Genomic DNA, 25,105 nt, shown 5'->3' on the forward strand with positions numbered 1-25,105 from the left:
GTGCACACCAGTTTTGTAAAATTGGCGTTTTGAGTAAGTGTATTGCTGTATTCCCTTCATCGTTTTACTTTTTCATCCTACCAGAGGATCATTGTTACCAAGTCAAACACACTGAAATTTGGCAATGGTCGTGTTAAGCTTGCCTTTTATGCAAACTTAATTAGTCCCTGTGGTTTTATCATCTTCAATAAGATGTTCTGCTGAGCATGTGCAAATAGGTATTTTTGAGGGCTTACAACTTAATTTTAGGAAGATGACTTCTCATATAAAAGTTAGCTTCAGAGTATTTGAATTTTAGACATGTGGTCTTCTAAATTTTCTAGTCAAGGCACAGACTGCTTTAAAACAAACCAGGCTTTATGGTTTCTTTTCCTCAGCAACCTGCCCTGACCTCCTAGAGCCTCTGTGTGTCCTGAGACACTCTGCTAGCCATGGGTTAAGAAAACAACTGCTATGGAAAGGGTTTTTTTTTTGATAATGCTGTCTACCATGGATAGGGTGTTGAACCATTAGGATCAGGCCCCCATTTAGATCACAACTTTCTGGTGCAGGTCAGATTCTCCAGTGACAGTAGGGTTGCTTAAAGTACCCCAGGGGCTAATGAGGGCTTTCTTTCCTGATGAAATGAACAGTAGTAACTAAAAGCTTGAAACACTCAAATTATGTCACTTTCCTTGTCTCACAATTCTAATTCTGTTAAATGGGCACAAGGTATTCTTCATGAGAATTCATTGCATAATACTAGCACACCTTTTTTTTTTTTTTTTTCTTCCCTGTTTTCATATGTGTATGTTAAAAAGCTGTCAAAACTTTCCTGTGAATAGGACCCGTATTTCCTGCAAAATCACTCTCAGGTTTTTTTGTTTGTGGTACAGTGTATGGTGCATGCCTGTTCCTGGTTGCAAAGGTCTTCGGATGCTTTCTCATCTTTTAACCTCCTGCAGGTAGTTTATTGATTATAGTCCTGATGAACAAAAATGTAGTGATCCTTGACCTGGATAACTGTTGGCCTGCAAAGTGGTTTTGCAGGGTTTGTACTGCTGTCTTGTATATTTGGATGAAATATGCAAAGGGAAAAATTGTCATTTCTGCTTGTTATTTTGGGGAATAGAGGGTGTAAATGAGTCAGGGCCATTTTCCCAAATGGAGCGCTATTGAAATATGCTACAGTCTGCCTGGGAGGTGGTGAGGCTCTCACGTACTTGCAGAATATAACAGAAAGTGCATTTTGTGGTGAATGTACCCTGACTTTCCTTTCAGACATCTGTTAGGTCTGCAAAGATTCTTGGAGCAAGACTCGCTGGTTGCTAGAAAGTGGTGGGAGTGAGCAAAACATGATTTTATTTTATTTTATTTTTTTAAATATTTCAGGACTGCCAAGAAATAGTCAGAAGCCAGTTGAGTGCTTTTGGCCACTTGGTAAGTTCCCACCTTTGTCAGGCGCATGCTCCATGCTCATAGTCGTTCCCACTGTTTGATGTCCTGAGATGGTAGCTAATAACTAGGATTTTATTACCATATTCTCTGTCTGTTCTCTCTCCCTGTGTTCTGTAAGACCTGGTTTGTTCCTGATGTGCAAAAGCTCTGGCCATCGCACTGTCAATGGTACTGTGGTAGCATGTGGTCTGACTGTATTTATCTAGAAATGCTTTATGGGCTGACTTCTTGCACTGTGCCTCAGACAAACGTTTTCCCCCCAGCCCTTCTGTGGTAAACAAAGTTCTCTACATTTGAATACTTTAGGGCATGTAATTCTGACAACAGAGCTAGGATGCTGAATGACTACCAGAACATGAAAACACTGCCAAGTGACTGATAACACTTCAGCAGGAATGACTATTTATCTTTTATGACCTTAGGAAAAAGATCTGTATTAAAGCAGAGATGTTCCAGGAATGGTCAAGGAGCTTGTTTGATATGGGATGAAGGGCTTGTTAAAATGCATTAAGAGTTATGACAGAGGATGATTTCCCAGCAGTTGTATATGTTGCCGAAGAATTTTGTCACTATGTAGCCAGCAAAAGTCCAAATATGCTAAGGTGACAAGTTACTGGAGGCAGTATCAACAAAATCGTAGGGAAAGATACCAGCCAGGTTGCAGCTCCCGCAACTTCCATAATAAAGATAAAATTTATAGATGCTTCATATATCCTCAGGGGACGTATTAATTGGTGCTTCTCTGTCCAGAAACACACGTAAACAACCCGCTGTAGCTCATGCTCAGCTCACCGACGACAGCTTTGCCGCTCATTTGTGCCCGCTCCGCAGAGCGCTACCGAAGGGAGAAATGGGATTCGAGAGAAAAAAAAAAAACAACTCCTGAGGATGTTTCTTCGCTGCACAGCTCAGCCCGGCGGAGCTGTTCCCTGCGCGGGTGCAGGCGATCCCAGCGCTCCGCTCCCGCCCGGCCGGCGCTGCCGCTTTAACGCGGCGGGGCCGCGGGGGCGGGGAAAGGCCGCGGCGTTGCCGGGCGACGGCGGCGTCGCCGCGGGGAGCGCCGGGCTCCGCTGGCCCCGCTGGCTGCGCGCCGCTCCCGGCCGGGCAATAGCTCTAAATCAGCCCTTCCACCGCTGCCCCGGCCCGCTGCGCCCCGGCACAGGCGCTCGCTGTTAGAAAAAGCTCCACATGGGACAGATGGGGAAGGTGGTTTTAATCAGCTTTGCCGAGCGCTGAGAGGAGCAGCCGGCGTGAGGTGGGCGGCGGGGTAAGGCGTGAGGGGACGGTAGGAACACCGCTCCCGCTCCTGGCTCCCTGGGGAACGGGGGTGTCCCTCGGCGTGCCCGGGAATAGCGCGGTGGGGATGGCAGCTCCCAGGGAGTGGTGCGAGACTGAGGTAAGCGCCGGGGGGCCGTAGGCGTGAGGTCCAAGCAACTCGCCTGAAACCCTCGGCAGAGACTTTCGGAGGCCCAAGTTGCATGTCCCGGTTTGCTGCCGTGTCCCGTATTCCTTGCTGTGACACACAGAGCCAGGTGACACGACAGATCCGGGATAAACTCCCTTCGGCCATGAGCCTGCGCGCCCTCGAGTCGGCCTAATCCCATGGCCTTGCTCGGAGAAATGTCTCGGCCCTAGCCGGCAAGGGTGGGCAGGTGGGCCTGCTGGCTGGAATCTGGACGAAGAATTCTGACCCTTGAAATCCCTAGCCGGGCATCATCTCTGCTGGTGCAAAAGAGCAGGTTCCTCCTACGGACTGTGTCTGTTTTCTGTGGTTTGCAGATCCCGGCTGTCAGCCACGTGCGTTTAGCTGGCCAGAAGATGTAGATGTCCCTTGTGACTGAGTCCTTGCATGGGCGTTATGAGGATGAAATGCTACATAAACTCTTAAAGCACAGCACCTGAGGACATTGCTACCGACATGGACTTCATTATTTATTTATGTTTGCTTTAATCAGGAGGAGCTTTTCTGTAAACATGAATTGCTGGGCTCTTTCCTTGAGATGTCGTTTCTTGTTTCATGCTATTGAAACATTAATCTTAACTTATTATGACTCCTTTGTGTTGGTCAGCTCTCAGGGACATTTCCCTAGGCTTGAAAATGTGGGAGCTTTCAAGAATGTGTCAATTGTGCCAAGTCAAGCCACTTGTGGGCTGCCAGACCGAAGTACTTTTTGTCATAGCTCAGTAGCCGTTCAAAGTATTATATCCTGCACTCAGAGGTTTTGTGTTCAGGAATGTCCATATAGGTCTTCACCTTCGTCCTACAAACAGCTTCTTTCAGAAGGCCTTGGTACCTGTATCACAGAGGATAAAAGGGACTTGCATCCAGGGTCCTCCAGCAACGCTTCCAGTTTTATTTTTCATAATCACAAGGATTGCTTCTCTACTCCCCGTTCTCCAAGGCTTGGAGCTTCATTTACGTTAACTGTATGGTTGAAACCTGAGCAAGAAGGTGTAATGTAAGTAGTATTGAAGGTGTTTACTTTCCTGGTGCTCTTAAAAAAATTGACCGTTGTAGGCATGGTCATTATTAGCAAGCTCTTTAAACTTTCAAAAGGTGTGGTGGGAAACTCTGACATTTATAGAGCCGTATTTAGGTTGGGGTCTTCCCAGATGTCAAGACAAGTGGCTTCAGTTTCAGCAACATTGACTGATGGTAGTTCAATTGCTTTTAATGTTTGGAACTGTTCATACATAAGGTGCATGTCTATTATCAAAAAGAGAAATTTGACTTTCCAATTCACATTCCTCCTGAAAGCTGCTAGAAAATTATGTTGTCAGATGGTTGTGCTGTTGCTGCTTTCATGATGGAAAAAAAAATTATCTGTGATGTTAGGACTTTTCCAACACAAAGCACCCAAAAATGTATATTTTGGAGCCATAGAAGAGAGGTCATAGTGTTCCTGGAAGATGTGAGGAATGTTGCCTGACTGGCAGACTGTGTTGCTGCTTTAACAAACTGTTCCACTGTTTAAACTGCTAGTGAAGTTTCACTAGGTGCTCACAAAGTAGAGGTGGCTAAGCGTGCTCCCTCTCCTATTTGCCTACATGTTGCGTTTTCAGGAAATAGCTCTGTTAGAAGTGACCTTTCGGCTTGACTGGGCCTTACTTACAAACCTGCTTTTTGAAAAACACATCCCAGATCCTACAAAGAAGTTCCTGTCATCGATCACAAAATGCAGAGCCTCCTACTCTTTCTTACCTTCGTTGTGCAGATCTCTTTAAAATAAAGCACACAAAGAGTATAGTTTGTTCCTTCACACTACATGCCACAAATGATTTTGTACTTGTGTTCATAACTTATTCTTAGAATGTAGCTAATGATCTGCTTTGTTGAGGCACTCTTGATACTTGTTTTGCATGCTGCTGTGAAATAGTAAGTTGTCTAAGGGTAGCAAAATCATCAGAAAAAATAGAAATATCTAAAATTGTAATGCAAAATTATGGTAGTTTTATGCAGTGATAATTACCTCAAAAAACTCAACCTAACTGTAGAATTTGTGGTTAGGGATGAGAAATAAATGAGATCTGCAGAGCAAAAGGGACTTTTGTTTGAGTTGATTTTAAATCATTTCAGCTGGCGGTATGTGCAAAGGCGTCTCTGGAGCTTTGGCGTATGGTTGTTTTTATAGACAGCATTTTCTATATAGTGGTTGAATCTCGAATGTCAGAGAGTCCATTTCTGTTGTTGTCCCGTGCTGTGAGTTCATGTCCACACACGTGGGCACATCAGAGTCTCCTTCAGCAGAGCACATGCCTAACTTGGAGCAGAAGCATCCTGCTAATTTCCAAGCAAGCTGTTGCAGCGATGTGTTGAGTGAGATCTGTGAAAGTCTTTTGTCAATGGGATAGGCTTTGATGCATGGAGCCTAAAACAATGAAATGTTATGTCCTTGGTTTCAAATGATTAAGTGCTGTGAAGAAACCAGACTCTACTGATGACTGATAAGCCATGGACTAGTGTAAAAGATTAGCTTCCAATTGCTACTGTGTTAATAACTACACAGTGTACATATTCCTGTTCAGTGGGTTTTATAGATCACTTTAAAATTTTAATGTTTTTATTCAATTTTTGTAATAGATCACTTCGTTCTTATGTATTGTGAGGTTTGCTGCTACTCAACATGTAGAAAAGAAATGGTAAAGCCCAGTCCTGAAAATTGAAGATGGACAGCAGTGATTCCTGTGGTCAGGATGATATGCCACTGTCCAGGTGGTTTTGTTTCACTGTTCACAGAAAGAACGGTGTTAATTTTTCTTTTTTCATAAAAGGAATACTGAGCTCCAGCTCTGGTGGAACAGTTGTTGCACATGAGTAGCCATTGAAGCTTGACTCAGAAGGCATCTTAGAAAAGAGAAATAATTTACCAGCAAACTAAGATGCTTTCCCTTTTATTATATTGGTTTAGTGAATCCTTCAGGTTGGCAGATGGAGTTTGACTTACTGGATGTCCTACATTTTGCAGTCCCTGATGGGGAATTGTCACTGTTACATGTCATTTGTGAGACCTTTTAAACCCCATTATCACAGCAGAGGAGCACCACAGAACTGGGATGCATTCTAACAAAGTCTTTGTGTTCCCACCAAAGCATTAGGAAGATCAGCAAGAACGAGCTGCTCATTTTGCCAGTAGAGTGATTGAGAGTTTAACAAGGTTTTTTTTTTTTTTTTACTTGCAAAGTGCTCTTACATGAAGTACAGCAGGCCCTTGTGTTTTGGACATGCCATCCTAATGTGTTTTTGTGCTGAATTGTATATGGTCTGCCTGTGAGTGTGTGTGCTTAGGAAAGAAGCTAGGAGTGTTGCTGCACAGTATCCCATTACATCCTGTGACATTCTGATACGCGTGTACCCACGTAAGAGAATAGCAGGATTTTTGTTAGAAGTTACTGTGCTAGCTGAAATGAGAGTGAGTGATGTGAGGATCCAAGTCTGAAGGCCCTTTAAAGATTGCAGATAAGCAGAGACACCAAGAATTTTTTTCATCAGTTTCATATGTGAAGTTTTCTCATGCGAATCTGGGAGACGATACACTTTGACACACAGAGAGGAGTCATGTTACAGATTTATTTGAAGCCCTGATGTTCTTCTAAGATGTTTAGTAGAGATATTTGTAGGCATGCTTTTAAGTCACTGCATATTAGAAATATTGAAAGAAAAGCAAGAGAAGAGTGACAAAGCATTGACATTTGTACTCCAGTCTTTAAATTTACTTTCTCTTTAGGCAGTAAGTGAGCAGGGTTCTTGCCCCTGATTTCATTCTTGCCTCATGCTTCCTTCTTGCTGCATGTACTCATCAGTTAATGTAATTGCCTTCAGTAAGCCTGTGTGTACCCTGTATGTAAGCTTTAGCACAATATAGGAAACCATGTATGATGATAACCCTTCACAGTGGAATAGGATAAGAACATGGGTACAAGCTTAGCATATGTGAGTAACCATAACAGGCTGCTTGTATCAGTTAGTGTGAACTGGAGCAAGTTCAGATGCCCAGAAGATACTGGTGGTGGCAAGAAGTGAGCTGAGACCTTTTACAGGCAAAAGGATCAGCAGGAATGGCCTGACGTGAAGTGGGTAGCACATATATGTTTTCACTTTATTTATCTAAGGGACTAAAATCATATGGTATTAATATCCATTCATATGTTTTACATTAGGAATTAGACTGAAAGGGGTATTTGCTGTAAGATACCGTGCATCTGATTTTGAACCAGTGCAGATGTTTCCATTTGCTCCAGTTAATGTGTGGGAAACACCAGTGCGGCCACGTTAGATTCTCTAGAATCTTTTTCTCTTTGAAAGCTGACTGAGTGGATTTGTGTTAATTGCTTTTTTCCCCTCCAACCCCACCACTGAGATATATGTAGTCAGGTACTGGCTCCGTGGGACTGCAGGTTACCAGAAGTTGAAGACTTCACAAAGAACAGTGGCTTCTCTCTGTAATCATGGCTGAAATGGAAAATCAAGCTGAGAGGCAGAAGTAATGCTTCCTCCTATTTCACCTGTGTTAGAACTAGTTTGGATTTTTTCTTTTTTCTTTTTCCTCCCTCTCTTCTCTTTTCCCTCTTGATTTTGCTCTTTTACTAGTAAGTCACATTTCACATTTGTTCTTTCCAGTTTTCAAAGTGATGTACATCAAGGTCACTTCCCTTCTTAAAGTCATGACACCTTTGGGGATAAAAACAATGTGGGGATGTTTGTTTTAGATAACTAAAATAAACAAAACCCTGGATTATCCAATTATTGTTTATCCAGGAACGGGGTAAATCCAGTTCCTAAATATTTTGCTACTTAGCTGAGCCTTCCTTCACATTTATTATCTAACAAAACTAGCATGTTTACAAGCAAACAAAATATTGAAAAGACCAGTGGACAATTTATTAAGAAATGTGGTTTTAGTAAGGTTGGGAAAACAGAAGTCTTCATTTTGCATGGTATTTCATTGACAGCATTCCAGCAGGCTAAAATAGTAACAGGAGGAATTAATTTTTTCTCTTGGATTTAAAGGTGAATTAGTGAATAATGGCAGTATCAAAGAACAGCCTTTTTGATACTTTTCTTTTATAAATGTAGAGTAGGTGAAGACACTTATCAGTAGATAGGGGTTTTTTGGTTTTTTTGCCTCTGAAATATGTGTAAGTAAATACTAATCTCATATAAATTTTAAATGCTTCCCTCTTGTGACTTAGTGCACTGATTTAGTCTGGTGTAACTGTTAAAATATTTGACTTTTTGTGGATCAGTACATTGGGAACTGTATTTCTTGAGCAGCTCAAATGGGAAGGGTAGAACTTTATAATCTTTTCTTGTATTTATGATTACTTTAATAAAATACATCATGGTTTCACAAGCTTATGGAGCCTGTGCTTTCTCAGAACTCTTGACATCATGGTGATTGGATTGGCAAAAATATTTCAGCAGCTTGAAATGAAAAATGGGTTGCTGTGGATGGTATTCTCTGTACCTTATATGTCATTGTTGTGTTTGCTGTTGATGTGACTTTTGTGGGGAAAAAATCCTAATAAGTGTCTGAATATCCTTCTTGCCTTGCTCTAGTTTCTTAGGTTAAAGAAAAACACTGCAAAGGGGAGAGTGTAGGGTAAGCTGGTGTTAGGGCTGTCTTACTTGAACAGATTGGGTGGAAAGATGGAAGACTTATTACCAAAGCATGTAGTTTGTACTGCTTTTTGTGGTTATATGCCATTTGCCTTGTTAGACTAAGGGAAGTTAAAGTGCCTCCACAGGATGTACTGAGTTGCACAGCTTTGTATGAGAAGTGTGTCAGAGACCTGCACAGTCACTGTAGTTTCTGTCATGGAACCTTCAAAGAAGAGGCATGTGGGACCTCTCTTCCACCCCCAAATGAACTGGGGTTGCAAGCACTCAATAAAAAAAAGCAAAACCCGAAAACCAACCAACCAAAACCCCAAAACAACCCAAAAACCTCACAGATCAAGACAGAAAATATCTTTGCTGAAGTTCTTTTACACTTAGTACATCCTGTGACTTTCGCTGTCACTGAGCATCTTCTCAAGAGCTGTATTTTTAATGTTTATTTTAATACATTCTGGTTAGCATCACTTTACAGGATAGCACCTTGGCAAGAATGTGTATATGTGTGTGCCTCTGACCTTATGTTGTTTTTCTTGGTTATTTCCAAAGGTGTGTGATAGAAAAGGCTATTGATGGGCAGACTGTGTTCAAACTCACAATCTCTGAGAAAGAGACCATGTTTTATTATCGCACAGTAAATGGTTTGCAGCCACCAATAAAAGTAATGACACTGGGGAGAATTCTTGTGAAGAAATGGATTCATCTTAGTGTGCAGGTGAGTAAAATAAAAACCATTTAATATTTGTTGAAATACAACATTTGTATGCGAGTGGTATAACTGTATAAATATAAAAGAATAAATTGGGGGATGTAAATGATAACTCTTGAGTCTGGAAGGTAAGGATCTTAATTTGGGAGCTAATTTTGAGTAAGTTGCTAATTTAGCACTGGAAAGAAATGCTGTGCTCATTCTTCTGAACAAACAGACTACAAAACTGAAAATTCTCACCTTTAAGTACATGAGTATGTGAGGTGAAGAAAAGCTTGTACTAATATCTTAGGTACTTATATCTGACATTACCAATTAGTCTTGGGTCTCTGTTTATTTCCTGTAGATGAGAATACCATTCTCATCTGTACATGCTAGTGTACTTACCTTATGGAGGTGTGTCCCATTTAATTTAAAGAGTGCACATAAGTAAGTAACTCACAAGTAAATGTGTCAGTTTCTGCAGGATCAGTCAAGCTAGTAAGTGACAGAGCTATTACCTCTTATTTTAAAAATACGATTCAGAATTGTTAGAGTACAATTCTTGTGTTCTAAAAGTCTTCTGTTGACATAACTTTTTAATAAGTGTACAAATATCCACTGAGGATAAAGCAAATTTGAGTTTGTTAAAATTTAAACTGTATGTACAAAAATCAGTAAACAAACATGGAAGAAATTAAAATTCAGTTATTTGCATGTCTTGTAATTCCCAACAGGCACCCTAGTAAATTCTGTTTGTCAGCCAAGTTCAACTAATAATTATAAACCACAATTATCAGGTATTGAAATGTTTATCTTCTCCTTCCTTCATTTCCTTTATCCGTTCTATTAAATTTCATTTGGTCTACAGCACAATCAAGCATAGTTTTGCTGCTTTCTTGAAACTTGCTAAAAGGTATTGACTGTGATTTGGATTTTTAGTGCTGATCTTGTCACTTGTAAGGAGTATCTAAGCCAACGTCTTGATTTTTTTTGCAGTTTTGTTTTTTTTTTTCCAGGATAACGGCATGGTAGTGTGAATAAGATTTCTGCTGTTGGATTAAAAGAGTGACCTTAAGGTAGAACTAATGAACTTTACACTTCAAGCACTCCAAGGGTGCTATATTACTGCTGTTGCTGTCAGCCACATTTTGTACCTCAGAAACTGCTAAAGCCTGGCATAGCCAAGTGAAAGTGAAAGGGCTGGTTAAATACACACAAAGATGCTGAACTGCATTACAAAGGAACATGAAGCACCCTGTGGAATTTGCTCCTTTGTTTCTCTGCAGAAGGTTGTTCAATTCATAGCAGGAGTAAAGGAGTATAGCTTCTAGACCCTCAAAGGAACTGCAGGCTTAATGCCTTTTCCAAGTTTCTGAGCTCAGAACTTTCCTGGGCTTGGTGCTATTGTAGAATTCAGCTTGCCATTAAAAATGATAGTGGCTGCAGCGTGATCCATTTAGCCCTTGGCCTGGCTATCAAACTTCAGGCAGAGGTCTGGGGTTTTGTTTTTTTGTTTTTAGCAGGTGTCCAAAAGCATTTTTTTTCCATAAATGGAGAAATAAATGGAAAATGAGAATACAAGAGAGACCATACAAAAATATGCAAAAGTAACTTGCATCTGGAAGTGTGTGTCTGTCATACACATAGATGCTAGGCAACAGACACCATTACAGAGGAGTGTGAAGTATTGGTTACAGATGTGAAACTGAATTTAGAGAGAAAAAAAATATGGTGGGATGGCAGATATGTTTGGAATTCAGGTGTAAGAGCATATGCCTATTCAGGAATGATAAAAATGAAAGCTAAGTGGTGGAATAGCACCAAATAGTAATTAAATGATAAGAGGGAAGGAAAGAAGAAAGGATGGCACAGACTGAAAATAATTTCTTTGGAATAAAATAATTCTAGGGGAAGAGAAGGCTAGTAAATTAATTCTACTGAGGTAATCTAGGAATTTAAATCCTTGGGTTTGTATTTAGATGTGTAATTTCTTAGAGGGAACTACTACTAAGAACCGTGTCATTGCAGAGACTTATTTTCCAGTTTATAGCTGGGAAATTTAAGTTCTACTAACAAGAGCAGAGCCCAAACATTCCTGTGTGTTCTGCATGAAGGGTTTCTTCATTGAGTAGTTGCTGGAGCAGAAAGTCTGGGTATACCAGCTTTGTTAAGTGATGAGGGCATTATCAGAGATGTAGGTCTCAAGAATAATGTTGAGCATTCATAACTAGAGTCAGATGAAATAGAAGAGTAAACAGGTCTTTGGTTTTCTAAGTACACTTCTAGGTTTCAAAGAGAACAAACAAATGCAACTGTTTTAATGAAACAAGGTAAACTTTGGAGTCCAGAGATTGAATGGAAAAAAAAGCCTGGGGTTTTTTAAAAATTAATATAATAGAATTAAGAGAAATTTCTGCCCTTAAAGGAAAAAAATATGGATATGTACTGCCCAGGCTTATCTGTGTGAATAAGCACCTTTGCAGTTAGAGAGGGCAGAGTGTGTGAGCATTGGGGAATGGGGAAGAAAATTCACAGAGAATGCTATGCAGGATAGAAATAAAACTACAAAGTGGTTGATATGAATTAGACTGTCAAATGGTAAAAAATTCTTGGGGGTTTTTTTTTTTTTTTGTATAAGAAGGCAAGACCTGAGTCTAGTGAAAGTGTGCTTGAGATTAAGGATGATTTGAGTAAGGTCCCCAGAATAAATAAATACTTTGCTTCTGTTTTCAGTAGTCACAGAGCAAAACCAATCAGGGCAACAGAAATTAATGTATGGAGACAAAAGTGATCTGAAGAGTAGAAACATGAATTTGCAAGCTTATTGTGAACATGCTGCTGCAATCAGATGGCCTTTGTCCAAAAATTCTGACAGAACTGGCGCATAAAATCCTGTGACCAAGAGATACTCTATGCAAAGTTACCAGTAGAGATGGAGCTATAATGCTTATATTTAGGAAGGGTGCCATGTTGATGCCAGCCAGCAGCCAAGCACCTGGGCCCTCCTCACCCCTGCCAGTGGAACAAGGGAGACACCAGAAATAGCAAAAGTGAGAAAAACTCATGAAGGAAAGGGGCTGAGAGGGGAGCAAATGATGTAAAGGCAATCACTCACCACCTCCCACAAGCAGACCACTGCCCATCCAATTTCTTAGCAGCAGACCACCTTGGAAATAAATCCCCTATCTCCTCAAATTCCTTCTTCTACCCTAGTTTTTATTGCTGAGCATGAGGCTATAGAATAAGGAATATCTTTGTCCCAGCTGTCTCCCTTCCCAGTTTTTTGGCCTGACCCTGGCTTACTGCTGAGGTGGGATGAGGAGTTCAACTGGGAAAAGAGAAAGGCTTGCCACTGGTCAAGCTCTCTTCAGAAATGACTTAGATACTAATGTGTTATCCATGCTGTTTTAGCCAAAAATTTGAAACATGGCACCCTACAGGGTGTTGTGAAAAAATTTACCTCCACCCCAGCCAAAGCCTGTACCAAGAGGAAGGAAAAAGGATCTTGGCAATGCAGAACTATTTGTCTTGATGCAGTGGCATACGAGGATTTAGAAAAGATCTTTGAAGAAATAGATAAAGATGTGGAGCTAAATGAAAAAGGGGATAAAATGCAGCATGGATTTACTATAGATAGCTCATCACTGTCTAACCTCTTAGCTGTTTTTTGATGAGAAAGCTGATTTTCATGCAAAGTAAATGTGTCAGATTTCCTCTATCTGGAGTTGAGTTTAGCATTGATGTGACAACCTATGAGAAGTTGTAGGGTCAAAGGGAATGCTTATGGGAAAGGTTGGCAATAGATACTGCTCATAGAAACTTGCTTATAATCCTGGGGAGGGGGGAGGCAAAAACCCAATTGAATTGTTTGAGAATTAGTTTTTGGACCACCCTTGTGCTTTAATTTTATTAATGATCTTGCACAAATATTGAGAGTGTACCTATCATAGTAGCTGGTAACAGACATAATCAGGAAGGGGAACAGTAAGATGTCATACGGGAAGAATGGCATGACCAAAAAGACTAGGGGAACTGGCATGAAACAAAGTTGGTATTACAAAATGCAAAGTAGTGAACTTGAAATTCCTCACAAAATTTTTTTACTGTTCTAGTTGTTTTCAGTTGATGAGGATCAAGTCTTTCAGGTTTCTGAAATTTTTAGGGCCCTTCTGGGTGTTTGATCTTGATTTAATGATATTTTTCACTGTATATATTGGCAAAAACTCTGAAGGTACTCACTGGAGTAAAAGATATATAGCCTTAACTTAAAAGAATCTGGTATGCACTGAAGTGAAATCTCAAAAAAATTGGTGTCTTAAAATCTTAACTTTTAAAGAAATAAAAGAACTGAGCATAGCAGTGCATAATTAAGGCCAATGGTGTACCATATTATCTCTGCAAAGTGAAACAAAGATCAGATTTATGCCACTTAATAACAGCGGCACCATTGTGTATTTTCTTTTTCAGTTTCACTGTTAAGTGTCTTTTCACTTTCCCTTTGATACTTCAGAATTTATTTAACCAATTAAGAAGAGTGGAGTTTAAACATGAATTTGCAGATACAGATGAGGCTGCTGAAACAGGAGAGTCTTTGAGAACATGTCAGATTGATGTTTTGGTTTCATATTTAGTGTCTGCAATTATAAAAATAGTCTTTTTGCTAGACTTTATTTTGCCTGATCATATCTATGTAACTCTGCCATGTTTTGGCAGACTATAGCACATTAAAAGCTTTGGAAAGTAAGTTTAAAATCTAAATGCAGAGAGGTAACCGTGACTGAATTACTCTCCTGGGAGGAAAATGCTCTTAGAGTGCCTATTGAAATCAGCATTATCATTTCAATACATGTCAAATATGAGTCATTTCCTAGTTTAGGCAAAATTTCTTTATAAATCTTTAAATCTTCCACTTCTTTCAAGAAAAGGTTGAAGTACTTATGATTTAATGAGACCGCTTTACCTCATAACTGTTTGACTATCAAGAGAAAACTTGTCCTTTCCAATTTGTGAAATACTTTTATTTTCTGCACAAGTTTTTGAATACTTTACAATTTATTTTATAAGCAAAGAACCTGAGACTTAAAAGCAGGGTGGCAAACATTTATTCTATATACTCCGTGTATGTATAACTAAATACAGGGTGTTCTAAACTGTGTGGTCCTTAAGTTTAATAAGGACATGAGAAAGCAAGAAAGCATTTTGATTTAACAAACCACTTTGATCTCCTCTTTGAAGTCATCACTTACTATCTGTTAAGAGTAGTTTGTCAGGTCCAAGAAGGGAGCGGAGAGTTTGCATTAATTCTACATTTTGGAGCTTCTTGTCTATTAATTGCGATTGTGTGTTGAAAATATTTAGGAGGATGCAGTCTATCCACATGGCTGGTGCTCTGTTCCCACCAGACAGTGGAAATAAAACATGTGTTAGTCTTCATGTATTTGAGTGTGTGTTTGGAGAACTGTTCACAGACACAGTGAGCATAGAGCTACTTCATCATCTGCTCTGCTGCTGTTGCAGGCCATTCAGGTACTGCTGCTGGACATGCAGCCTCCATATTCCTTGATATTAGTAAAAATTTTTTTGTGTGTTTTTCCTGCATGCAGAGGTCCTACTATGGTTCTTGCCTCTTCTCCTCCTGTTCTATGGGTATTAGGATGCTGACTGTGTAAATTTGGAAGCTCTATTGTTGTAACTTCAGCTTCTTGAGAAAACAGGGTATTTCTCAGATGATTCTTTCTACTCCCACTGTCTCTTAAACTACTTATTTTCTAGCCTGAGTATGAGTTTGAATATATTTACAGATTTAAATTTGCAGTCTTGCAGCTGCCTCGGAACACAAGACAAGGAACATCGCCTGGGCTAAGATTTTAATTTCAGAGAATGGCAAAAATACAGGTTTTGTCAATGCCATCTTGATTCCGCTTCTGGAAATTGCAAATGCTTTTTGTAATTGAAGTTGCAAATTCCACTGAAATCTGCCCAGACTTGGTTATATATGGTAGGAATGGAATTAAGCCTTTGTGTGGCCAGTGCTGAGAGGAGGTGGTGTTGAATGTTTTGCAGAAGCCATGCCTGATTTGTCTGGAGAGTTTCAAGATTTGAAAACCGTCAATTTTCAATTTGCTTTGCAAATGGTTTGTTTCCTTATACAAAAATAAGTTGCAGCCAGTTAAATTGTATTTTTAATGATGAAAACACAATGTTAATAATGATTTGCCTTCTTTTATTTCCCTTAGTCTCAAAAATTTAAATGTCCTGAAGGTCTCAGGTACTTTTGTGTGCCCTTGAGTTGTGTGGGGAGAAACCTGGAAAGTTGGGAAGTGTCTCCTTGTACTTGTTATAGCTGGTTGGTATACTATACTGAGACTTGCAGTGTGCTTTGGTTATGGGAAGAGTTCTCGATACAGGTTGGCTTTCTGTCTATTTTGAGTCGTGTTTTACTACTGATATGCTTCAATTTGATTCCTTTTTGGGGAGACCAAGCTTGAAGTTGTAGAGTGGAGTAGCACCATTTAGAGCGCACCATTTGCAGTGTGGGCAGAAGGTCCTTCAGCAGGTAGTTCTTGGCACGCACAGTGTGTGAGTAGAAAACTGGCAACTGATTCCAACATCTTTGCTGGTAAAGATGGATCACAAATACTGTCCTTTCCTCTTTATGCTGTGCAAATTGCTAAGTAAATGTCTTTACAGGATACTTGAAACTTTTTTTGATGAGTCTAAAAACTTCATGAGTACAATGAAAGAGCAGCTTTTGTCTTCCTGTTTGTTTGTTTGTTTGGGGGGTTTTATTTATTTTTTTTAAAGTGATTTCTACATTTGGTTCAGGTTTTTGTAGCTTAAAGACAGACTTAAATCAGAAGTCTGATCAAGAAATGGAAGATGAAACTTTCAGGTTGTCCTTTGTGCAACCTCCATTATTTATGTGTGAACTCTGTCTTACATCTTGCGTTAACATCTATGCATGCAGCAAATGGAGGGTGACATGAATTACGCGTGTAGATCTTGTACAACGCAAAATCAGTGTGTGCTGGTGGCAGTCCAGAGAGGGAATCTTGTTGTAAGACTTCACATGTATCATTTTCTCATGGAAGCAAAGAATATTTCCTGGCTCTGAACAACTTATCAGCTTGTCTGGAAGGTAGAATGTTCTAGGATGGGAGAGGGGGAGGAACACCTCCTGTCCATGTATCTCATTCCAGTGCCTTGGCTCAATAATGCTGTAATTTTTTGCATCATTTAAGGACTGCTCTGTTTGATAGCTGTCTAGATAGCCTGTCTTGGAGTATGAAAGAAGAGTATATGAATAGGAACAACTTTCTTTTAGATCTATCAGTGACTAATTTTCTGACTTATTTTGAAGCTCCTTAAGCTGGACTGTCTTGAATAGTCACTAATTGACCTGTTTTTAGTTTAATAGTCTAATTTTTCTTATAATTTATATATTAGCATATATATAATTTATATTTTGGCATTGGATCTTGTGACGTCACTCTTGTGACTATGAGTTTCTCATATGGAATTATGGCTGTATGAAATTGTTCTTTATTTTAAATCTTCTGTCTGTCTTTACTTTAAAACTTTTTTGCCAATTTCTTTTGCCAGTTTCTTTCTCTTTATCAGTCTCATACTATTTGATATTTTGGTTATAGAACGCGATCATGTGTTAAAATAGTTTATAAATGAGATTTCTCCTTATATTGAAGCCATTCTGCAGTTTGTTCATCCATATCGAACTTTTCTCAAACTTTTGGGGCTATTTGAGGATGCAAGGGACAGAACTCCACTTGTTATCCGAGACCCTTCGCACCATAAATTTCTAAGCAATAAAGTTTTGTGGGCTTATTTTTAATTTCTTTCCTAATAAGGGATGTTTCTCTTTGTTCATTAGTGAGGGACTCTATAGTAAGTCCAAGACCACTTGGAGCAGTGACTGTTCAGAATTTAGTGTTGTGTTTACATGGATAAGAACATTTTTCTCTTGTCAGCTACCTTGTGGTTAACACAATTAGTCTATTGCTTTACTCCCTGTTCCTTAACAATTTTGAGATCCTTTGTCACTTTGAAGTAAGCTTTGACTTTTATTGTCTGCATGTATTCAGTCCTTTTTTTTTCATCTCACTAACCACTGTTTTCAAGCCTGTACAAAATGTTAAATAGCAGAGATTGTTGGAGCTACTTAGTGGTAAGGTACTGTCTGTGTGAAATGGGACCATTTAATCTCTCCCAAGTTTGAAACCTTTCTAGAAAGCCAGTATATTATATTGGTCAGTTCTTTTTATCTACATGCATCTTTACTTCAAAGAAATCAAATTGGATCTTGACTTCCTTCCACAAAAGTTATGTTGCCTTTTCTAGTGTACAGTATTAATCCATGTGCTTTTCCAACCAATTCATCCAGGACAGACTTGATTTGATGGATTCTCAGAAGAAATGGTCCAAGACCTGGTCATGCATCATGTCTATAATTTTAATTTCCGCGTTGTTCTTTGCTCTTTGCAGGGTTAATTGAAAATAGGTCAGAGGGTTTTTTTTTCCCCCCCTGCTTCTTTTCTGATCTTCCATTGAATCTGAAGGTGCTCTTTTTATTAAAAAAAAAAAAAAAAAAAAAAAAAAAGGCTGCAATACCAGCTTCTGTAATATGTTTTAATACAGTTAGCTCATTTACTTTATCAAAATTTGAGCTTTCTTTAAGGCATAGGAACACTTTTCAGTGGTGTGATCTGTGTAATTCCTGACATTCAGGTTCAAACATCTTGGGCTTTAGATTTCAAAGACAGATATATTGTGTCATAATTCACAGTCTATGTGCATGCTTAGTTAGGACATTTCTGGTTTAGATACTTGATTTTTCTCCTCCTGCTTTTTGTTTCTTTCCCAATTTGGTATACAAATAAACTGGCTCTATTTGGGTACAGGAGCAGCTGACCCTCCTTTGATTCTATCTGTTCTAAAAAAGGGTTTCAATTTGGAATTGACCTAAATCCCTTCCTCCAAGCACTGTTTGTGTGCAGAGTCATGCAGCCTTGCTTGTCTGACCCTTCGTGATACTGGCAGCATTTCAAAGAAAGGCACTGACTTTTTATCTTCTGCCTCCTGAATAAAAGCCAAAATATTTTCCTCTCGAACCTCTCCACTTTCCAGTGGTGTTCAGGTGTATCCTTGCTATTGACTGATTGTAGATGGCCTATCTTGTGAGGTTCATCCTCGTGGCACCTCTAAGCAAATCATCATGTGATACTCAGTGGCAGCATAGAATAAACCATCAACATTGCTCCTAATCTGACGTTTCAGAACTTCATGCTTCTGTTTCTTTCCATTGAAATGCTTACCCTTGAAGATTTATCCTCAGCACTCAGAGATATGTGAATTTCTCTTTCCAGCTTGATGACCAGGTTGCATGGAACTTTTGTGGTTCTTGGAAGCAGGACTGGTCAAAAGAAAAAGCCTGTCGTCTTTCTGAGATTCTCTAATTACTACTTACTTGTGCCTTATGTATGTACCTCTTGTCTGTAAGTCAGGTAATTATACATGTAACAGGTTGCATTGCCACTCTTCTGCTGAACTTTCGAGGGCATTTATTTATGTTTGAAGGGCTTTATCCTTTTCCTTAAATTGTGTTTGTTGACATCCTCATATATGTTTTTCAGTAATCTCCCTGGCTTTTCTGTGCTTTAACTCAAGGCCTGTACTCTAAAGTGCACAGGACACCACTTTATAAGCAGCCTCCCCATGTCATCTCCTGGCCCATCTCTAGCAAAATGGGGCTGAGGGAGCTGCTGCATAAACGATTTCATTTAGCTTTTTCCAGAAATAAACTACCAAAAATAAGCTACCAAAACACTGTCCTCCAAAGTCCATTTTTGGTCTCTGTTCGATTAACAGCACAGTTTGGATCTATGGCAAAGCTTGGCTGCTAAGATGCTTGGTAACTCTGGAGAAAAGCAGTTATAAAAAATGAAAATTGAAGCTGACAGTGAATTGCCATAAAAAAGAGTGTTGGGGAGTTACAGTACAAAGGAGTAGTTGAATGACCATTTCTAAAGGACTTTGTGATGGAGGGAAGAAAGCAGGGCACAGAGGAAGAGGGAAAGGCGCCTGAAGTAAGGTTGTGGGGAGGAATATGAAAAGAATCAAAGACAGAATTTTGTGGCTCCTTGACCATGAAAAGAAACTAAGCCCTCAAAGAAAAGATGAGACTTTATTTGCAAAAATCCCTTAACTGGATACATGGAACTTTTTGTGGCAAGGCATTCAGAGGGCAAGAATAATTGCTTTCTTCTTATGTAAATTATCCCCCCAAAAAGACAGAGGAATGGATTTTCTAGTTTTCAGTCCCAACAGAGCTGTTCAGCTCTGTTTTTCAGAACCAGTGTATTCTTGCATTAAATTTGGGAATGACTGAGAAGTCACACTACTGAGTGGTGCAAAATGGTGCAAAATCATCAGATATAATCAATTTAAAAGACTAGAATTTAATATGCTGCTGATAGTGTAATACAGGGTTAATAATTGTATATTAGTAACAGCTCCCCTCATTTGTGTAGGTATGTGCTTGTTCTTTGACTAGTGAAGCACAGAGACTTTATTCAGAAGGGACATTTCATTTGACATCCACATCTCATCCCTAATTTACATGATTACAAGTAGTTCGTGAAAATTCTGAATCAGTGGTTTTGCTGTATTTTAAATGGAGGGGACAGAGAGAAAATGTGCATTGTTACGAGATTATCTAAAATGTACTTTCTGACCTTTTGTTTCAATTAATTGTGGCAAGTCTATGTAACTGTTTAAACTACTAAAAAGCAGCTTGTTGAATCCTTAATACTTGTTTCCTTTCATGTTACTGTAGTGATCACTGAATGTTGGATCTGATTTGTTCTTTGACTTAGGGAAAATAGAGTCATTATGGAGCAAGAAAGCAATTGTTCTTCACGCATTTGCAGATCTGGTGACTAGGATCCTCTCATGGTTTTTTGTTTGGAACTCATTTACAGCACAGGTGTCACTTGTTAAAGCTTTCCATGTAAAAAGAATAGGGTTTGATTGATGGTTAAAGTAGTGGTTTAACAGCAAAGCTTATTTGTTAATTACTTTCGTTTCTAACAGAATCTGTATTTGCAGTTTTGCGCTCTTGGCTTCTCTGTGCCACTGCCCTGCCCCGATGTGTTTGTTCTGTCCTGAGGCATCAGTAATAGATTGATACAGCTCTACTGGCACTGGCAATACAGAATATTTTTCATTGGTGCAGTGCTGGCTGGAGTAGAAAGTGGCATAGCTGTAATTAACCATTTTAATACTAGTTCATACTACTGAATACTTCCAAAGTACTGGTCAACAAAAGATTAAGTGAAAATTGCCAATCTAAAATTGGAATGATTACTATGTGCAAAATGATCACTAATCACAGATTCAATGTTTATTTTAAAGCAGTGTTTACTTTTTAAAGTACTGATTCTTTAAAAATACAATTTCAAAAGCTGTCTCTTTTCACATTGATCTTTCTTTGTCTCTAGCCTGATTTATCAGATAATTGAGTATGGGTTACATCACTCAGTTTTAATGCAGTACTAAAATCACCCCATATGAAAAATGAACAGCATGCATGTTTCTTATTTTGGATCCTTCTGCTTGCTGTCACTTGCATTTTTGCATCTTGAAGCTTTGTTCATGAAATAGCTATTAGTTTTTATTAAGCTTGTAAACTGCCTTATGGATCAGTCTGCCTTCCAGTTGCTTTTTGATTTTGCTGTTTGGGGTCAAGTTTATATTAATACATGGCTTATTCTTGAAGAGAGTTAATTGCTTCGGGAGCATTCCAGGGTTCCTTTCCCCCCACCCCTGTCCACCCTTTTTTTTTTTTAATTTCTGTTGTTCATCAGGGAATTTGAGCTGAACTAGTGGATCTATGCACAAAAAGAAAGACTTGGATTGAAGGAAAACCATTTCCCACTGAGAAGGGATTAACATTGTAGGAGATAGTGAAAAAGAGAAGTAAAGGAGGGCAAAGAGAAAAGCTAAATATCTTTTATACAAATGCTAGGAGCATATGTAATAAGACTGCTGAATGGGAGTGACATGTTTTCAAGGATAAGGAAGATATTATTGGAATAAGAGAGACAACCAGGAAAATGAAGGGGGATTTAAAATGCCAAGATACAGTTTCAGTGAAGGGAGACTAATATTAAGCTGAAAGAGATGTAACAATATTGCTGAGGGATGATACTCCATCTGCAGTAGGAAACACTCCTGCTCTCACCCCCTCCATTTAATTTTTTTCTTTTTTAACTACTTTTTTTAAAACTAAGTTCAGTGGTTTGTATGCAAGGACGTCTTAATGTAGTTGGGATTCTTGGCTGCTGTACCAGACTTGCTGGTGGTCAGAAAAAAAGCCCCAGCAATAGAAGTATTTAAGACATACAGTGGTCCCTAAGAAAACCAGAACTTTGATTTGAAGAATGCTGGTGCATTGAAGAGTAGGGAGAGAGATTGTTAGAGATCACTTATGATATGGACTGTGTTAAAACTACAAATGAGAGCATGTTTCTGCTGTCACTGTAAGGTTGTTGCCTTTATGCTGTTAATGAAACAGTGTAGAATATTGTCACAGTTATGGAAAGATGTAAATATAAATCTGTATGTGGAGACAAGAAGCAAAATCAAATGATCAAAAATCATGAAATTTGAAATGGTTGTGGGGTGGGGGTTTGGGCTAGATGGAAAAGCAGCCCTAAAGTTATTGATTTTAGCAAAGCTAACTTTGAAGGAAAGCAAAATGCTCCTGGGGTTTTTGCCTGCAATCCTGTGATGAATGGGAAATCCACTCCACACAAGTAGAGAGTACATAGTGTATAAAACACGTAGAGAGGCTGCAATTAAAATTCATCCCAGTTAAGTCAAGAAAAGGAAAGGCCGATATGGGCCTGAGGCAAAAGAAGGAAAGGCAAAGAGACAACTTGCCCCTCCCGACCTTATGCTTTTTCCTTCCCCTTCGCTGTTCTTTACCATTTCTTCTACTGTCCCTTTATCCTCTCCAGCCCTTCTGTTTTAAGATAGTTCTGTCACTGTGGTCCCCTGATGAGGTTTCTTCCTCAAGTCTCTTGTTTTTTTCACACTGGATTTCTCAGAGTGTGGGCATAACTGTTCAGAGTGCTTATAACATGGCCACGAGTCTTTCTCCCCTCTTCTCCCCAAAAATGCTTACACTGTGCATCACCTTAAACATGGTTGCAAGCTGTATATAGCAGACATATTTTTTGTTTCCCAACTTCTTTTATCTGTTTGTGAATCTGGAATGGTTTCAGTTCAATGTGTGGCAAGGGAAGCTGGGGAGGGCAAGTGAGGGGGTATGTAACAACTTGTATAGATGGTGTGTATATATGAAAATCTTTAGAAAAAGACACTATGCTGTACTGGAACATCTACTGCTGAAATGGCAGGATTTCTTGAGAGCCAAGAGTGAAACAGGCACATACATAGTGGTATTCCTTTCTTTTGTGCAGAGTCAGGACACAAATTGTGTCTTCTTTTGGGACTGTCTGTGCAAGTTGCTTTATTGTTGAACCTCCCACATACACACGTTATCAGACATCTTGTTTCAAGGTGTAAAGAACAGATATGAGGAAGAAAGTAAATTTAACATATTTAAAGTCTGAATCTGGGCAGGTATAAAATGACATTGCTGAAGCTGTAGGCAGTTTATAGTAGCTGAAGATCTGGCCCTTAACTACTGCAGTTTGAACAAATTTTGATCTGGCATTGTATTTTTAAAGGTGAACAAAGATTATAATGCCAGAAGTGGATTTTGGAGAGATATTTAATGGGACATTGGTGGAAGATTGAATGGTCTTTTTCTGTCAATCTGTATTCTCTGTTTTTCTTTTTTAAATTGCAGTGATTTGTTAACTGCAGAAATTGGCAACAGGCAGAGAGCATGACCATGTGGTCTTATGGCATTCAGCTGATGACCTGTTTCTGACGATGGTATGAGGGTTCATAAAGTTTAGTTCCATGTGTATTGTGATGATAGTTGCATCTATATTTAAAGCTTTCTGTCACTGAAGCACTCTTGGTGTTGTCAGATGTCTATTGGACTGGATGAGCTGCAACTTCTTGCAATTGAATGTCAATAAGACCAAAGCAATTTTGGTTGATTCATAGCACCAGCTTAAGCATATTCACTTGCACAGATTACATTTGACAGATAGTTACCTTCAGCTGAACTCTGTGGTTAGAAGCCTTGGTATATTCTTGACAGTGAGCTTAGAGCTGATGCCTTATGTTTATTTCATATCCTGTTTTTGCCTTCCTAATACTGCATGTGTATGTCTACATTTAAATAAATTCACAGCTGAAGTACTAGTCACTCCACTTGTTATCTCTGGACAGAATGTTGTGATGAGTCAATTTCAGTATTTAAAAAATACTGAAATGGGTGTTTTTTCCCCATTTAGGCAGTTTTAATTTCAAAAGCTATCTAATCAAGGATTTTTTTTTTATCAGGAACTTCTGGAAAAGTGTCTGTCAAAGTCTAACAAGAAGAGGATAAGAAAAAAAGGTAGAGGATATAAGCCAAGATGAAAAAGTATTATTCTTCTTGGAATGTTTTTCTGGCATTCTATCAGTTTTCTGGCCTGCAGGGAAATATAGTCAGCCCAGGTGTTCTTGCCCTATTATGTTAGTGAAAGTTAAAATCCTCTGGATTCTGGAACAGGATTGTGCACAGTGTCATCAAATACTGATGTGTGTTAGCATCCCCTATAAATTTTGTAAAGAAAAGCATCTTTCCTTGTCATTTCTCATAACAGTTCTAAAATAGTGTAGGTTAAAATAGTTTCAATCCTTGATTCAGTTAGTTGATCCTGTTTATGGGTGAACTTACATACATTGCAACTTCATTTGGAACATACTGAAGAACCACACTTTTGAATTATTTCAAACCATTTCCCTCCATGGGTTCCTAGTCAGTTTAAAGCAGCATCCTGATTTTGAAGAAAAAAATCAGTGATTTAACACCAAGTACCTTGTACATATGCTGTTTCCACTCACTCACAAGTTCAGTTTCTGTTCTTAAAGGCAAAGGTGATTTTCCTGTAAAGCTTAAGGAGATCCTGAAAGGCAGATTTTTTTACTTCCTTCTCTCAGTGAAGAATAGGACTGCAGCATCCTTGAATTTTGATATGAATGAACCAGAAGTAAAGTACTTTAATTAAGAGGCTTGTAGTTGCATATTTCAGCTAGACTGACGTGTTCTGGTGAGAGGACAGAGTTGACTCTGTAGTTTTGGCAAGAGTTACGTAATGAATCTCAGCCTAGAATGATGTTGGCAGGTCTTCTAAAAATGACAAAATGGTTGAAAGTAAAGGAATATCCCCTAGCCATGGATGGTAATTTAAGCACCTTCTTTTTGGAAATCATCATAATAAATTCCCTGGCCGTGTTGTTACTTGTGTTAGTAGTGGCAATGAAAAGCCTCAAACCCTCTTTGTTTTCTTCCCGTAAAATGCTGTTTGTCCTGAGAACCAAAGAAGTGTGAAAAGCATCATGTTGAAACCTCCACCGTAGCCAGGGTTGCACCTTGCCTCTACCATCTTCTATTCTTTTCCTTCAGACTTGCAGCTAAGTTGCTTCAAAGACTTGAAATACAGAGGGGTGAATTTGGGTTTGGTTGGGGGCACGGAGTTCCTACAGGTTAAAAACTATGGTTTTTGCCATGTGACGGTAGTATAGGATTTGAATATGGAAACAGGAATTTAGAAATGTGAACCAATCATTTAACAACAGCAGATAAAATTGATTTTATTATGTGTGTAGCTTTTGCATTTGCTGTAAGATTTTGGGCATACAAACTAAAAACAGCGCTGAAG

At 39.1% G+C, this 25,105-nt stretch overlaps 1 protein-coding gene across 1 annotated transcript in view; it reads left to right on the forward strand.

Moving 5' to 3' along the window:
• Positions 1-3,375: 3,375 nt before the first annotated feature.
• Positions 3,376-25,105, forward strand: part of USH2A (usherin) — a gene marked incomplete at its 5' end in the record, with an annotated part of 385,998 nt that continues 364,268 nt past the window's right edge. Inside the window, 2 exons of the mRNA XM_082300920.1 lie at positions 3,376-3,896; positions 9,101-9,266. Coding sequence (XP_082157046.1) covers positions 3,376-3,896; positions 9,101-9,266 — 687 coding nt within the window. The remainder of the gene's footprint in view (positions 3,897-9,100; positions 9,267-25,105) is intronic.

The sequence above is a fragment of the Coloeus monedula genome, assembly GCF_965178545.1.
Source record: "Coloeus monedula genome assembly, chromosome: 2".
Taxonomy (NCBI): domain Eukaryota; kingdom Metazoa; phylum Chordata; class Aves; order Passeriformes; family Corvidae; genus Coloeus; species Coloeus monedula.